Raw genomic sequence first — 14,865 nt, 5'->3', positions numbered from 1 at the left:
TTAATAGACTGTTTTGTTCAAGGAGCTTCTACTTATTCTGCTTTTTTCTTATCACATACTGTTGTCATTAACTTTGTGGTGTTATTGGTTAAGATCCTTTGGAAATTTCGTAATCCCCAAAATACTTTTAGTCTGTTGTTTGCTCTTTGCTTATAGTAGTATCCGTAAGTTTGCCCAGCATTTGCTAACCAAGGGGATTGGAATGAAAACGTCTTTTCTTTCTTCCTATTAGTTAATTCCTATCTATAACTTTGTCTTGTCTTTGGGAAAGGGAGTGAATGTAGAATGGAGGTGCCTGGTAGAGGGAGGTTGCCAGTTGGCTCTGCTATTCTCTGGCCAGTGCCCTAGTCCATGGCACAGCTGACCTGTATGTTTGCTCAAAGCTCAAGAGCAAATCTGTTGGTCCCACTAACAGTGATCTGCCAAAACCATATCTTGTTAGGATTCTCTTACTGATAAGGAAGTTATAGGGGAAAAGAAAATGACAAATTTAAAATATAAACAAAATTTCAGAACTCTGTCTGCATTTGGGTAAATCTGTATTTCAGAATAGCATTCTAGCTTTTCTCCCCTTCAGAGATAAAAGTAGGACCCTGGTCACAAACCCCCGTCTGGAATTAGTAATGCTAAAGGTCTTCAAGGCAGATTTAATTAAAGTGGGCATTTGTAATCTTGCCCTCCATAGTAATTGTTTTGTGGCAAAGGCATTATAGTAATACTAATTTTGCCAACTTAAATGCTACTTTAAATTAATGCTACTGCAAATGTAGTAAGCCAGGTTAAAGTTATGCCTTTTAATTGTTTTAAAAGACATGTCTTTTAATTGTTTTAGTTTCCTATGAAACTTTCAAAGGAGTAAAATTCTCCTGTTTTTCAGGGCCTCTGAGAACTTTGTATTTGTAGCAGGGTCCTCAATTCAGAAAGACATATATGTGAGTGCATTCATTTCGTTTCTGGCTCCATTTGAGTTTCTAGACTCTAATCAAGTCAGAAGCTACACAGACACTACAGAGTCTCCATTTTTCTGCCCTTGCAAGTGAACACAAAGCCTGACACCCACCAGGTAGGGACTCAGATGTCACCTCCCTTTCCTCCCTGTGTGGCTTCTCCGCAGGCTCCTGGAGTCCCAGCTGCAGTCTCAGAAGAGGAGCCATGAGAATGAGGCTGAAGCTCTCCGCGGGGAAATCCAGAGCCTGAAGGAGGAGAACAACCGGCAGCAGCAGCTGCTGGCCCAGAACCTACAGCTGCCCCCAGAGGCCCGCATTGAGGCCAGCCTGCAGCATGAGATCACTCGGCTCACCAATGAGAACCTGGTAAGGACAGCAGAGCAGCCCTCCATGCTTTTGGAGCAAAACCTCCTTCCTGGCTGGGGAAGATGCCGTTCACTGCCCCACACTTATGACCCTCTTTCTCTAGTCCAGACACAGTAAGGAAAATACAACTATGTTGGTAGAAGTGAAAAACGTGTGTACTCGGGTGGTTTGTCACAGAAGGCTCAGGCGCCTCTCAGCACCTCAGCCCTCGCTTGGAGGGTGTGGAAGATGCTGGCCGGCTGTGTGCTGGGGTCTTGATAGCTTGAGAGCTCAGCTTCCTCTGCTGCAGCTGCACAGTCTGGGCCATCCAGGAGGTTGTGTGGTTGCCGCAACCTTTGGTCCCCAGGCACCACTGAGGCCCTCTCAGCCCCTTCTCAGGCAGACAGCAAGGTTAGAGTTAGTCAGCTAGCCGATGGCAGAACCAAAGAGGGCTGCAGGTTGACCTTGGTTGGGACTCCAGGGTCAAGGAGAAACATCAGGATTCAAGATTCTACATTCTTGATTCTTTTTAATAGAATTCAGACAGTGAATGGAGAGATTTATTTTTTCCTTGCCAGCTAGATTCTGAGTAATGGCACAAAGTCCAAGTTGTTTTTTTTTTCTCTTTCTGTCCTTCTTTCTTTTATAGAAAATATTTTCCAAAATATTTCTTTCTCAGCCACAAAATAACTTTTATTACAGATTTCTACTTAGGTTTGATGAACATATTTATTAAATTAAAAGTCACTGAAAAGTTATATTTCCTTTTTTTTTTTTGGCGGATGGTGGTGGGGCTTTGCCACATGGCTTACAGGGTCTCAGTTCTCTGACCAGGGAACTCCTAATTCCACATTTCTATATAAAATCTATACTGAAGTGTCAGACTGGTTTTGAGAAAAGCTGTTTAGGGCTAGTGGTAATTGTTTCTTTAATTCAGGATTTTAATAACTTGTAATAAAATAGTTTGGATTTTCTCTGAAGATTTAGCAACCTGAATTATCCATTAGTGATCATTTGCATTACAGGTAGTTTTCTAGTGTCACCTGTTCAACCAACTTTTATATTAGTTGGAAGCAAAACCCAAAGGTATTCTTTTCCCAGTCTGTCCTTCCTTCTGAGGACAGCATGCTGGTGAGACTGTGGCAGTGGGAGAGATGGGTGAGGGACTTGAAGCCCAGACTCTTTCCAAAGTGCCTGAAATATCACTGATTTGTGGAGGAAGATCTGAATCATGATGTCATTTTATTACTCACAAGTATATTGTTGCTTAAACTAATAGTGCTTCAGTGCCTAAGAATTGATGAATAAACTCAATAACACAATAATGATTGATTAGCATATAAATTCTGTGCTTTTAAATCATTATCTTAAAATACAAGGTGAAACCATATAAAGATGCTTCTGGGTGGCAGATTCTCAGAGTTGTTTTGCTAAGTTGGTTAAGCATTTCCCTTGCAATCTTGTGTGCATTATTACTTTTCTTTTTGATTTTGTATAGCTGATACAAAAATAAATCAATCCCTTCCATATTCTAAGCTGGTGAAACCTAGTTTGAATTTTAGGAAAACTCTTTGTAGGTTCATAGGCTTCTCCTGCCTCACTGATTGCTAATTCAGGAGAATGGATTCAAACTTACCTACAGGGGATGATGCAGTTTTTCACTGTCATTAGAGTGTCTTTTTTTGCATTTCTGTAGGAAGCACTTGGGCAGAATGTTAAAGCACCGGTGGGCCTGGGCTTTGTGTTCTTTGAAACTCTACCCTGAAAACCCTTCCCACAAACCCTACCCTATAAACACAAACACAGAGATGACTGTTCTGCCTCCTCTAGTGAGCAAACTTCACAGGTTGCCCCAAGCTGCCCTTCAGAGAAGGAAGGCACACAGCTTCTGCCCAGTCCTTCCAACATCAAACAAGAGCTCCAACTTTGCCATTATTCTCACTTTTGTTTGAATTCCCTTCCCCACTCTTGCTGCTGCTGCTGGCAGCAGAGAAAGTGCAGCAGCGTAGGAGCAGGTCAGAGGAGTGAACTAACAGCCTTGTCTGGGGAATATGGACCACAACTCTGTTTACCTGCTAATATCGCCTGTTTCCTCCAAGCATGTGAAAATGTATTTGTGGATATGGAATCAGAATCATCTGCACTAGAAAAATTAGAGGGCAATGACAGATGTCAAATCAGAGCCGTTTGAGTCTATATATATAGATTCCTTATCTGTGTTTTAAGATATTTTAAAATTGATTTTGCTGAGATAGCATTCCCCTCAAAGACACAAAGAAAAACGAATGTCCATTGTGCCTGTTTTTTCAGTATTTTGAGGAATTATATGCAGATGACCCTAAGAAGTATCAATCATATCGGATTTCACTTTACAAACGGATGATTGTATGTAAAAGAGTGCTTTCCTGTTGTCTTCCTCACTGTTTCTAGCCCTCTATAAGCGAAGAGCACTCTGCCTGCCCTTCCTGGGAGGTCTCTTGAGGAACTTTCACAAAACCTGTTTCTCCCCACAGCTGTCTTTTAGCCAGTGATGTCGCCTCTGTCAGTGTCCTATGTCCATTGTCACCTTTGGTTTGTTATTAACACTAGGCTTACAGTGTGATGGAAGCAAAATATGATTTGAAAGGTAAAGTAAAAATCCAAGAAGCACAACTGAACACTTTGAAATGTTAGCAACTGTTCCTTTTGAATCATTGGTCGAATACCTAAATCAGCCCTGTCTAAATTGGAAAAAGAATGAATACTTGTATTTATAAACGCCTTTTAAAATCCACAACCTGAATAACAACCACAAACCTCTTAAATCATTGCTTTATTTCCGCTTGAAGCTCCTGGTTTGCTGTTGCCCACTTTTCTTCTTAATTATTGATTGTTTGTCTCTGCCTGTCATTTGAAAGAATTCTTGATTAGGGAGCCAAGTATCACACCTTTGTTTTTTTTTAACTCCTGCCCATGAACGTACTGCTTTTGTTTTCTCTTTTTGCAGAAATCATATGGAATTATCCCCTTTTTTTCCCTATAAGCAAAATTATATTACCCAGGAGATTTCTATGGGTGTGTTATCTAACTGCCGCTTAGTCTGTCAACCACTCTGTACTGTTCTCTGTGGTTATTTTTTAACTTACCTTTTAATTCCCGAAACCTCTTAACTTTTCTTAGTTACAGGACTAGTTTTAGCCTCTGCAAAGGGTGGAACTCGTAGAGACAGTGCTTCACACACATAGGTGTCAGTTAAAAGCCCCTAAGTGCAGCCATCCTTAAAACTTCACACAAAACTGTGCATTCATCAAAATTTACCTTGCTTATTCCCCCTTTAAATGAAAAACTTTCTACTGAAATAGCAGTACATTTTATGAGCTTTTAATTGTTTTGCCCCCACGGAATCTACTGGAGTCTACTCACTCCACAGTGAGCCTGCTGTCCATCACGCTGTAAAGGAGTTACTGCACTGTATATTTTAACATTTGCTTTTATTATAGCTGCCTTTCCTATTGCCTGCCAGTTTTAGCCAGCTGGGGCTCCACCAATGAGCTTTTATGGAGCTTTTATGTAAAACTAACTTTTTGTGTAAAACTAAGTACTGTTTCTGTAACTTTGTGTCTGCTTTCCTTCCTGCATTTTAGATGATTTATTTTGATCTTTCTGTTGTATTTCTCATTTTGATCTTTAGGATTTGATGGAACAACTCGAAAAACAAGATAAGACTGTCCGGAAACTGAAAAAACAACTTAAAGTATTTGCCAAAAAAATTGGTGAACTAGAAGGTATTTAAACATGTTTTTATGACAATTGCTGAACCTTGGTTTTATATACTATACTAGTGGCTTAAGAGTGTGGCTCAATTTGTGTGTGAATATTAGGGACAATAACAAAAATGACTTTAGCAAACTTGGCCTCCGTGGAGTAGAAATTTTCATTGCTGAGTGGGGAAAATGTTCTTTTCATGATAGTACTAACTTACAAAAAGAGTGAATTCATTCAATAAACATCTAATGGCTGTCTTCTGTATGCCAGGCACTGTGCTAAGCAATGTTGCGTGTCAGTTAAGCGCATGGATTCTGTAGCCAAGTTTCTTGGGTTTAAATACTGGCTCTTGCACTATTAGTCATCTGATATTGGGCAAGTTACTGAACCTGTCTATTCCTCACTATTCCCACCTGTTAAATGGGAATGATAATGATATCTACCTGACATGGTTTGTAATGATTAAATTAATTAATATGTGGAATGAATTTAGTATGGTTCCTGACACATAGTAAATGCTATCTACAACTTATTTTTATTACTGTTATTAGTATTAGGGATACTAAGATGAATAAGACAGAGTCTGTGTCCTCAAAGAACTTACCATCAAATGGAGAACAAAAAGAGAAGTAAATAAGAAAAAATGAATTGTAGTTATAAAGGAGACTCTATAAAACAAGATTTATATATGATGATGATGGGAAAACACCTTGAGAAAGAATCAGATATCAGTTTTTATTATATACAAACGATTCTGGTGGGTGGGTGTTTGTTCCTTCAGTAAGTAGGTGCCAGGGATGTGGCAGTGAACAGGGCGAAAGCCACATTGTAAGCTTATCCCAGCAACGATCTCATTGCTGTAGAGATTTTGAGCCCCTCTTTGGAATTGCCTTCAGACCTACGCAAGCTATTACCATTTTGACCAGAAATGATACTGTGCAGTCTGACTACCCATCTATTCTGTCATTGTCACGGAATAATTTTTGCTCTGCTCAAAGGGTGAACATTCCCCATCACTGGGAATGTTCAAAAGAATCTGCCATGATTGACTGTCTGGCTTTCATTCCTCCAACATGCCAGGCCTGCCATAACTCTTCTACCTGTTTGATCTTCCCACTTCTCTTAGTCAAGGCCTGCTTATCCTTTGAGACCAGAGTTATATGTCAAATGCTCAAGAGCAGCCTTTCCTGATCATCCAGACAGACCCTACGGCTGTACCCTCTGTGGCACCACAGTTCAGCTCCCACCTTTATGGTCTTCACTGTCATGTTTTTAGCAAATTTGCTGTCTGATACTGGCTTCCTCAGTGGATTGTGATCATTTTGAGCATGGTGACCATCTGTTATTTCCCCTTGTTTTCACAGCACCTAGCATATTGTCTGACCTGTCATAATCATTCCATTAATGTTTGTTGAATGTGTAAATAAGTGTCAGAAATATTTAGAACAGCAACATGGATATTTACTTTGAAGAGGATAATACTCCCTCCTATGTACAAATACTGAAATATTTGTTTAGATATCAGATAGATTACTTTATAGTCATGTTTTATTATATAATCCTTTAGCATTATGTGATTCATCTATTAAAATTTTGAACCTCCAAATCACATACATGGGCTGTAATGTCTATTGGCAGAACTTTAAAAAACCTTTATTCAGAGAACCTTTCTGCACTTAACTCTGCATTAATTATATCATGAGATGATAATTAGACAGCAGCGGCTGCTGCTGCTAAGTCGCTTCAGTCGTGTCCGACTCTGTGCAACCCCATAGACGGCAGCCCACCAGGCTCCCCCGTCCCTGGGATTCTCCAGGCAAGAACACTGGAGTGGGTTGCCATTTCCTTCTCCAATGCATAAAAGTGAAAAGTGAAGGTGAAGTCACTCAGTCGTGTCTGACTCTTAGCGATCCCAGGACTGCAGCCCACCAGGCTCCTCTGTCCATGGGATTTTCCAGGCAAGAGTACTGGAGTAGGGTGCCATTGCCTTCTCCATAGACAGCAGAGTATCTGCTTAAAAGAAACTGATTTTAAGGGTATTAACTTGTAAAATTATTTTTTAAGCTCCTAATGATTCATTTACCATATGTTAGTAACTTTTGATAACTAGAAAAATCACTTATTTTACATTTTTACTTAGCTTTCTTTGATATGTATATTTTTACTTAAAGGGATACCTGAGAATATTTCGTGATGTTAATGATTTTAAGCCATTATCAGTCAGAATTCAACCTCATCAGTTAAACTATCCTGCCAATTGTATTCTTAACTCTCTAACGACATTTGAGAAGGTAATTCATAGATTAAACAAAAAAGACATGATAGTCTTAAAAACAGAGCTAAATGATACACGGTCTACAGAATACGATGAAATTGGCTTATGTGTCTTGAGCACTTACTGAGTGCAGTGTCCTTCCCCTCCCCAAGGCAGAGCATAAAGGCAACAAGCTCTTCCCACACCTTTGTCTCCTGTTGTCTTATCCCCACGGTGCGTAGAAAACGTATAGCAAAGCACCTTCTAATAGCTAAAAGTTTTCTTATTTTTTCTGAATATATAATAATGTACTTAAATTCTTCTGGTTGAAAATAGCAAGACTTACCTCCTCCTATGGGCTATAATTAATTAAAAAGACATTTTTAGACACCATCTAAGACTTTTTTTAATGCCAACATGCCTAATTTTAGCAGAAATTATAAATTTAAATCAAGAGTGTTTCAAAGTTTGATGTGCTTTGTGCTATATTTTAATCCAGGAGTGGGTGTTCCATCTCAATTTTCATAAAGTCAGTGAATTTAGACCTAAAAGAATTCTATAAATCAGTTAATTACTTCATAGGAGACAGAGCTGAGACCCAGAAACAGTGACTTCCAAAGTCTCAGCCACTTAGTGGCCAAAGTGAAACTAGAATCCATACCTCCTGAGAACCACTGACTTCTCTCCTTTATGTTGTATTTCTCAACAGAGTCTTTCTTCTTATAGTAATTCATTTGACTGTCTCAGTTAAACCTGAGATCAAGGTCTTCCCTGTACCAAAAGTGAGGGGGAAAAAATCCTCCAATTTCCTTTCTTTTTCTGGGATAAAAAGGTCCAGGAATGTTTTTCTCTCAAGTATAAATAATCTAGATGATAGAAATAGGTATTGCTTCAGATCTTTCTAGAAAGATGTCTGTATTAGATGGAGCATTGGGCTAAATGACCCGCAGCATCCCTGGAGTCTTTAAAAACTGTGTGGTATTCTGGCTTCTCTCTTTCAGGCTTTATATTTTCCTGATACTACATAAGGGTTGACATTTTAATTAATATATGATTTGTTAAATAAATCAAGGTTATGTTGAGCTGATACCTATATTTTATCTGTATTTTTGTAAAGACTCTAATCTCTGACAAGAATTCAAAGACAGAGAAAATTTCAATGAAAACATGGCAGATTTTATCTCTGGCATTTTTGTACAGAACCGAAAATATCTTCTTTAGAGATATATGAAAGGAAAGTGAAGGTTTCTTTTAAAACATGTAATTTCTTAGTTAAAATATTCACTATATTTCATAAATTCTGAGGCAGACAACTTTTCACATTTTAACATCTGAAATTATGATGTATATTATAGCAGTTGTTAGGTTGTAGTTTAATTGGCAGTATTTTTCCTTCCTTGGTGTTATATAAAATAATACTATATATTGTAATCAAATATGATAAAATTGGTAGGTTTAAAATGTTTTGAGTTATTCAGAGTCCACATATGTGCATTGTTCATAAACTTAATATCAATACATTGAATCTGTTGCCTTCCAGTTTCCCCTCATAGAATTGTTCCTGTGGCTCAAAGCAACTAGTTCATAGATGGTAGGGATTCTATTATTTTGTTTTACATACAGAACATATACAGGAGCTGTGAGGGCCATTGTATGCTGATTCTGAGATCCCCCTGGTGTTGTGTTTAAACTGTCTCCAGAAATAGTTTATGTAAAACTAAATAGCTTGAATCTCATATCTCTTGTGAAGATGCATGCATTTTTCCGTTAGTCCTGTGGTTCCAGACTGTATCATACATCTGAAACACTAGGTTATGCAAGATGGCCGCAGCCCTGAGTTGTCCAGTTACAGTATGACGGCTCTTTAGATATCATGATATTGATAGACGGTGGTGCTTTTCAGCGCTGATAGCCCCAATGTGTGATGCTGCAGCGTGAGGTGGACAAGGAGCCACGAGGCTCTCTGCCACGCGAGCAAGAGCGCTGGCAGGTATTGGTGTTCTCTTTGATAACCTTGTGCTGTGAAGCTGGCTTCCCAGAGCTCACACAGGAAATTGCCCGGAGTGACTGGAGAAGCACTACTGATACCTTGTGGACTCAGCAAGATAGAACTTTCTAATGCATCAGATCTGCATTTTGTTTGCCAACAGTCTCTGAACTCAAACTTAATCTGCACTTAAATAGATGTCTTAACTGCTGCTCTTCCTATAGATAAGAGAATTAAAAATGTGCTTGCTAGCATTTAGCTCCACAAACACTGTTGTAACTCGAGTTCCCTTGCATTTCCTAGATGAGATGAAATTGGAGACTTTTAACCCCGAGTTATTTTCTCACAGCTACCATCAACAATGGTGATTAGTTTTAACATCTGAAAGGGTTGTTCACCAGTGTTTGTACTTTTTTGGTTGCAACTTTGTGGTAGGATTTTTAACACTTTACTACAAACAAACAAAAAAAATGAATAAATTTAGGAAATTATTTTAATATTAAATACAGAGGCTTCCCCAGGTGGCCCAATGGTAAAGAATCCTCCTGGTAGTACGGGAGATATGGGTTCAATCCCTGGGTCTGGAAGATCCCTTGGAAAAGGAAATGGCAACCCACTCCAGTATTCTTGCTTGGAAAATCCCATGAACAGAGGAGCCTGGCGGACTATAGTCCGTGGGATCACAAAGAGGCAAACACAACTGAGCACACACAGACACAAACATATTAAATACAGGTTGTTTTTTATCTGCTCATGGTTTCTTCAAGGAATGAGGGATGCCTCTATAGAATATTGAATTTCCTTCTATGAAATAAAGTCAAATATATTTAGACACTTATGATTGATACTGATGAGTTAACTAAGAAGTGAAGTGAAGTAGCTCAGTCGTATCCGACTCTTTGCAAATCCGTGGACTGTAGCCTACCAGGCTCCTCCCTCCATGGGATTCTCCAGGCAAGAATACTGGAGTGGGTTGCCATTTCCTTCTCCAGGGATCTTCCCGACCCAGGGATAGAACCCAGGTCTCCCACATTGCAGGCAGACACTGTAACCTCTGAGCCAATTAAGCCACTTACTTTGGGGACATTTAATCTTATTACAAAATAAAATGTATTACAAAAAGATGCTTTTGAATCAAGGAAGATTCTTGATGTTGATAGTAATAAGTACTAGTTGTTGTCAGAGTGACATTAACATGTAATTTTACCATCTATCCATCCAGTTTTACCAAAAAAAATTATTTAAGAAGGGACAATGAAGTGGCAAATAGGGCAAGTTTCCGTTGTTACAGAGTTCACTTAAAATTAATAGGAACATGAAACCGCTCATCTTTTCTACCTGGAACACATTTTTCTTCTTTTGTTTCTAATGAAGTGGGCCAGATGGAGAATGTATCGCCAGGACAGATCATTGATGAACCCATTCGTCCAGTCAACATTCCCAGGAAGGAGAAGGATTTCCAAGGAATGCTGGAATACAAGAAGGAGGATGAGCAAAAACTTGTGAAGAACCTGATTCTGGGCAAGTATTTCCTGTGTGAGATGAAGGGTCTTTCTGGTACGTGTCAGTGGTGGGAGAGATTAGTCACTCATTTATTACATATTCACACTGGTTTCTTTGGTCAGCCTTGCGTGCTGTGTGCAGGACTGCCGCAGCATTCTGATCCCACCATGGCTGTCAGTCACCCTCCAAGGACGCCAGCGAGGACTGCCTATTAGGGTCACGTGAGGTCTTCTCAGCTCCTGTTGCCCGTTATAATAATCCAGGAAGCTTTTGAAAAGTGTTGATGTATGTTCCCCCCTGCAGACCAATTACATCAGAATGTCTAGAGGAAAGAACCTGGCCATGTCCCTAGTTCTTTTTTTTTTCATCTCTCAAGGGATTCTGACGTGTAGCTAGCTGCAGTTGAACACCACTGTCCTAGGCCATTTAAGTCCCTGAGTTTCTCTTGTTCCTTACTTCCCTAGGAAGGGTATATGGCTAAATATGTCAGGAAAAACAGTTTAATAGTAGGGAAGGAACAGAATTAAGGAAAAGATTCCAGCAGTGGCAAGAGAGGACTGACTGGACAATGGAGATGGGACTAGAAGAAGCCCTTCAGAGCAGCAGAAGGCCTTTGAGTCTGGGTATGAGCCCACTGGCTCTACAAGACTTTTTAGGGGAGCATGGGAAATAGTTCAGGAGTGTATGCAGCCCATAAGTTGTGAGCTCAAAACACTACAAGCCTCTCCTTTCAGCCTTTGCAGAGCATTCCTCCCCCCAGGTGCCAGGGTGGCAGCAGTGTGATCAGCAGTGGTTTAATGTTCCTAGAGTTCGCGGTGTTAAACTTAGAACTATATGTAGATGCAGAGGCGCTTAGGTTTCAGTGTGATCTTCATTTTGAAAAAATGGTAAGAAGCCACTGGTTTTTAAGCATAGAATTAAAAAAGATTCATTAATTCAATAAACGTTTGGGGCATTCCTACTGTGTGCTAAGCATTTTCTAGGTATTGGGTAATGAACAAAGTCTCTTTTCTCAAAGAGTTTATATTCCATGGGGTGGGGGGAGGTAGATAAAAACAAATAAGGGGATGAGAAAAATAAATGGTGAAGGCAGGTGTACGAATTTATATAAAGTTGTTAGGAAGGGCCTCTTTGACGAGGTGATCTCCTTTGGACAGAGACCAAAGGAAGTAAGGAAGCAAGTCCTGCTGATAGCTGAGAAAAGAACATTCCAGACAGAAAGCCTTGGGGTGGGCACATGCCTGGTGTCTTCACCCAGCAACAAGGAGACCCATTTAATGGGGGAGCACAGTGAGCTGGAAAGGGGAGCAGGCCAGATCACACAGCCATGGTGAGGATTTCGGGTTTTACAAATGAATGAGATGAGAAGCTACTTGGAAGATTTTCAGAACAAGAGTGACATGATCTGACTACATTTTCTTATAGAATTACTCTGGTTGTTATGTGGAAAGTGTACTACTGAGGAGCCAGGTGTGAGTCAGGGAGACCAGTTGGGAAGCTCTCACTGGGATCCAGGAGAAGATGGTGGTGGCCTAGACTAGGGGAGCTGGCAGAGAAGTAGCAGGATTGTTCTGGACATGTCTTATGTGTAGAGCCAACAGGATTTGTTGTTAGATTAGATGTGTGATGTGAGAGAAGAAAAGAAGACAAAGATGATGACAAGGTTTATATCCTGAGAAACTAGAAGGCAGAGACTGCCACTTACTGAGATGGGACAACTCCTGGAAGAGCAGGTTCCATGGGGGATGGGCTTTGTGGGACAGGCCTGAGCAGAGATGTCAAAAGCCGCTTGTTACATGAGCCTAGATTCAAAGGAAAAGTCAGGGCAGAAGATAGACATTTGAGAGTTGTCATTGTGTAAGCAACTAAGAATCTCGTGTCCCTACAGTCAAGAAATCCTCTATTCTAAAATATGCTTTTTTAAAAACATGACCTATTTACCCTGAATGATTGAACTGTTACATGAGAACTGTGCTTTTATATCTCAAAAAGCATTCCTTATGAAGACTTTCAAAGTTATGTAAGACTGTTTTTCTTCTTTTCTTTTTTAGAGCTGAAGCCACGTGGTGTGGCAGTCAATTTGATTCCAGGGTTACCAGCGTATATCTTGTTTATGTGTGTTCGGCATGCTGACTACCTGAATGATGACCAGAAAGTAAGGTCGTTGCTAACATCAACAATTAACAGCATCAAGAAAGTACTGAAGGTTAGTTCATGTTCAGCAAATCTCTCATAATGAATATTAATGATGACAGGGTCTCTACAGAGGTGTTTTTCCATCCTTAGACATAAGCTAAGTTGCCAATTGTGGCCACATTTTAGTCTTAACTGATACCTTCCATTATAGGAAATATTCATTATGTAATGTGTCTGTGTGCTTTCTTTCAAAACAGGGCTCAGATTAAACAATAATCAAAATTAATTCAATATACTTACATTTAGCTGTGAAGTAAACCAAATTTCTTCATAGAAATAGTCTGCTTTGAGGTCTGTCTTAGAACTAAATTAAAAATACTACTTAGTGAAGTTCTTATATACAGGGAATATGATGCTATAGTTAAAATAGGTGTTTAAAATATTTAGTGACTGAAGCAACTTAGCAGCAGCGGCAGCAGCAGCCCATTCATATAAAAAGCTGTCTGATAAAATATTTAAAATTCTCTTCTGACTTCTCTTCCCATTATTCTCCAGCTCACTCCATAATTTTCCTTGTTACCTGAAATGCCTGGTTTCATGTGAGCAGCAACACATAGATACTAATCAGAGAGGAAACACTTGGAAAAGGCAGCGAAGTTACATAATAGAACAGAAAGCCCTACATAACTCAGTAATCACTGAGTCACGTTGCATAATCATCCTTTTGACAACCTAGAAAAACGGTGAACGTTATTCTTAGTTTTAACCATTTTTCAGTGCACAGTTCTGTGGCATTAAGTACATTCATATTGTTGTATAACCGTCACCATCATCATCTCCAGAACTTTTTCATCTTCCCCAGCTGAAACTGCACCCATTAAACACTCTGCCCCAGCCCTGGTCATAACTTTTAATGCCAGTTCTCAATCCCTACTGCACAGATACTCTATGTGGTTACATTCTGCAGTGGTTACTAAAGTGTGGAGTTTCTAAATATGTTAACATTCAAAAACTGATGAATGTCTTCTGAATGGAGCTCATGTAATTTCTGGTATTGATGGTATACTGCATCTATTAGACTATGAATTTTACTACTTCTTAAGTTAACGCCTATGAAGACAGCAAAACCAAATCATGAAGTTTTCTCCCTCTCATCTTAATTACAAGAAGAAGTTTATCTAATTTGACTAATTATTGTACCAGATTGTTTAAAGATTTAAAATGAGTAGCTACTTGGAACTTCCCTGGTGGTTAAGACTTCCACTTTCCAATGGTTAAGAGTTCGCCTTCCAATGCAGAGGGTGTGGGTTTGATCCCTGGTCAGGGACCAAAGATCCCACATGCCTTGTAGTAGAAAAACCAAAACATGAAACAGAAGCAATATTGTAATGAATTCAATAAAGACTTCAGAAAAAAATAAAATAATTTAAAAATGTAAAAAGCGTAGATTCTTGAACATAGCACTCTTTTGGAACATCCTTTTTTTAAATTGAAGTCCATTTGTCTCGTGTCCTGTTTTGATTTAGAGCTGTTGTTTGACATGTGGCCCAGGACTGATGAAAAGCCAGACTGTCCAGTGCTCCGCACAGGACTCCCTCCATCCCATGTCTGATTCGCTCCTCAGAAATTGTATCTTAATCGCTGACAAGATTTTTAACCTAATCTGGGTTTTAGTGCTTCACAGTGCTTGTGATTCTCTTCTGTACCTTTAGTCCTTTCTTATTCCCTTCAGTAACCCCCAGGGAAGTAAGTTTGGGTAAGCTAGACTTGGTGAATTGTTTTCTGCCTAAAGGGACTAGTAAGCTAATATCAATGGAATGAATGGGCATCACTTTCTAATGGCAAGAAAACAGATGCCAAGCAAGGTAACAACTAATGAATTCAGTGGTTGAATTCTGTAGCAGCAACATGAGGCTTTACAACTGTAATGTGACTGATTTTTATAATTG

General features: G+C 39.4%; 1 protein-coding gene across 10 annotated transcripts in view; it reads left to right on the top strand.

Moving 5' to 3' along the window:
- MYO5A (myosin VA) overlaps window positions 1-14,865 on the top strand; it is a 197,222-nt gene that overhangs the window by 168,822 nt on the left and 13,535 nt on the right. For 6 of the 10 annotated variants that reach the window (XM_018054218.1, XM_018054215.1, XM_018054217.1 and 3 more), the window contains 4 exons: window positions 1,115-1,313; window positions 4,963-5,056; window positions 10,652-10,798; window positions 12,832-12,986. In XM_018054218.1, the coding sequence (XP_017909707.1) occupies window positions 1,115-1,313; window positions 4,963-5,056; window positions 10,652-10,798; window positions 12,832-12,986 (595 nt within the window). Of the gene's footprint in view, window positions 1-1,114; window positions 1,314-3,602; window positions 3,678-4,962; window positions 5,057-10,651; window positions 10,799-12,831; window positions 12,987-14,865 lie in introns of all 10 variants that reach the window. The other 4 variants (XM_018054211.1, XM_018054210.1, XM_018054213.1 and 1 more) reach the window with 1 other exon arrangement.

This window comes from Capra hircus, chromosome 10, assembly GCF_001704415.2.
Source record: "Capra hircus breed San Clemente chromosome 10, ASM170441v1, whole genome shotgun sequence".
NCBI classification, from domain to species: Eukaryota; Metazoa; Chordata; class Mammalia; order Artiodactyla; family Bovidae; genus Capra; species Capra hircus.
The sequence above is the reverse complement of the archived record's forward strand: the minus strand, read 5'-3'. Positions and strand labels throughout refer to the sequence as shown.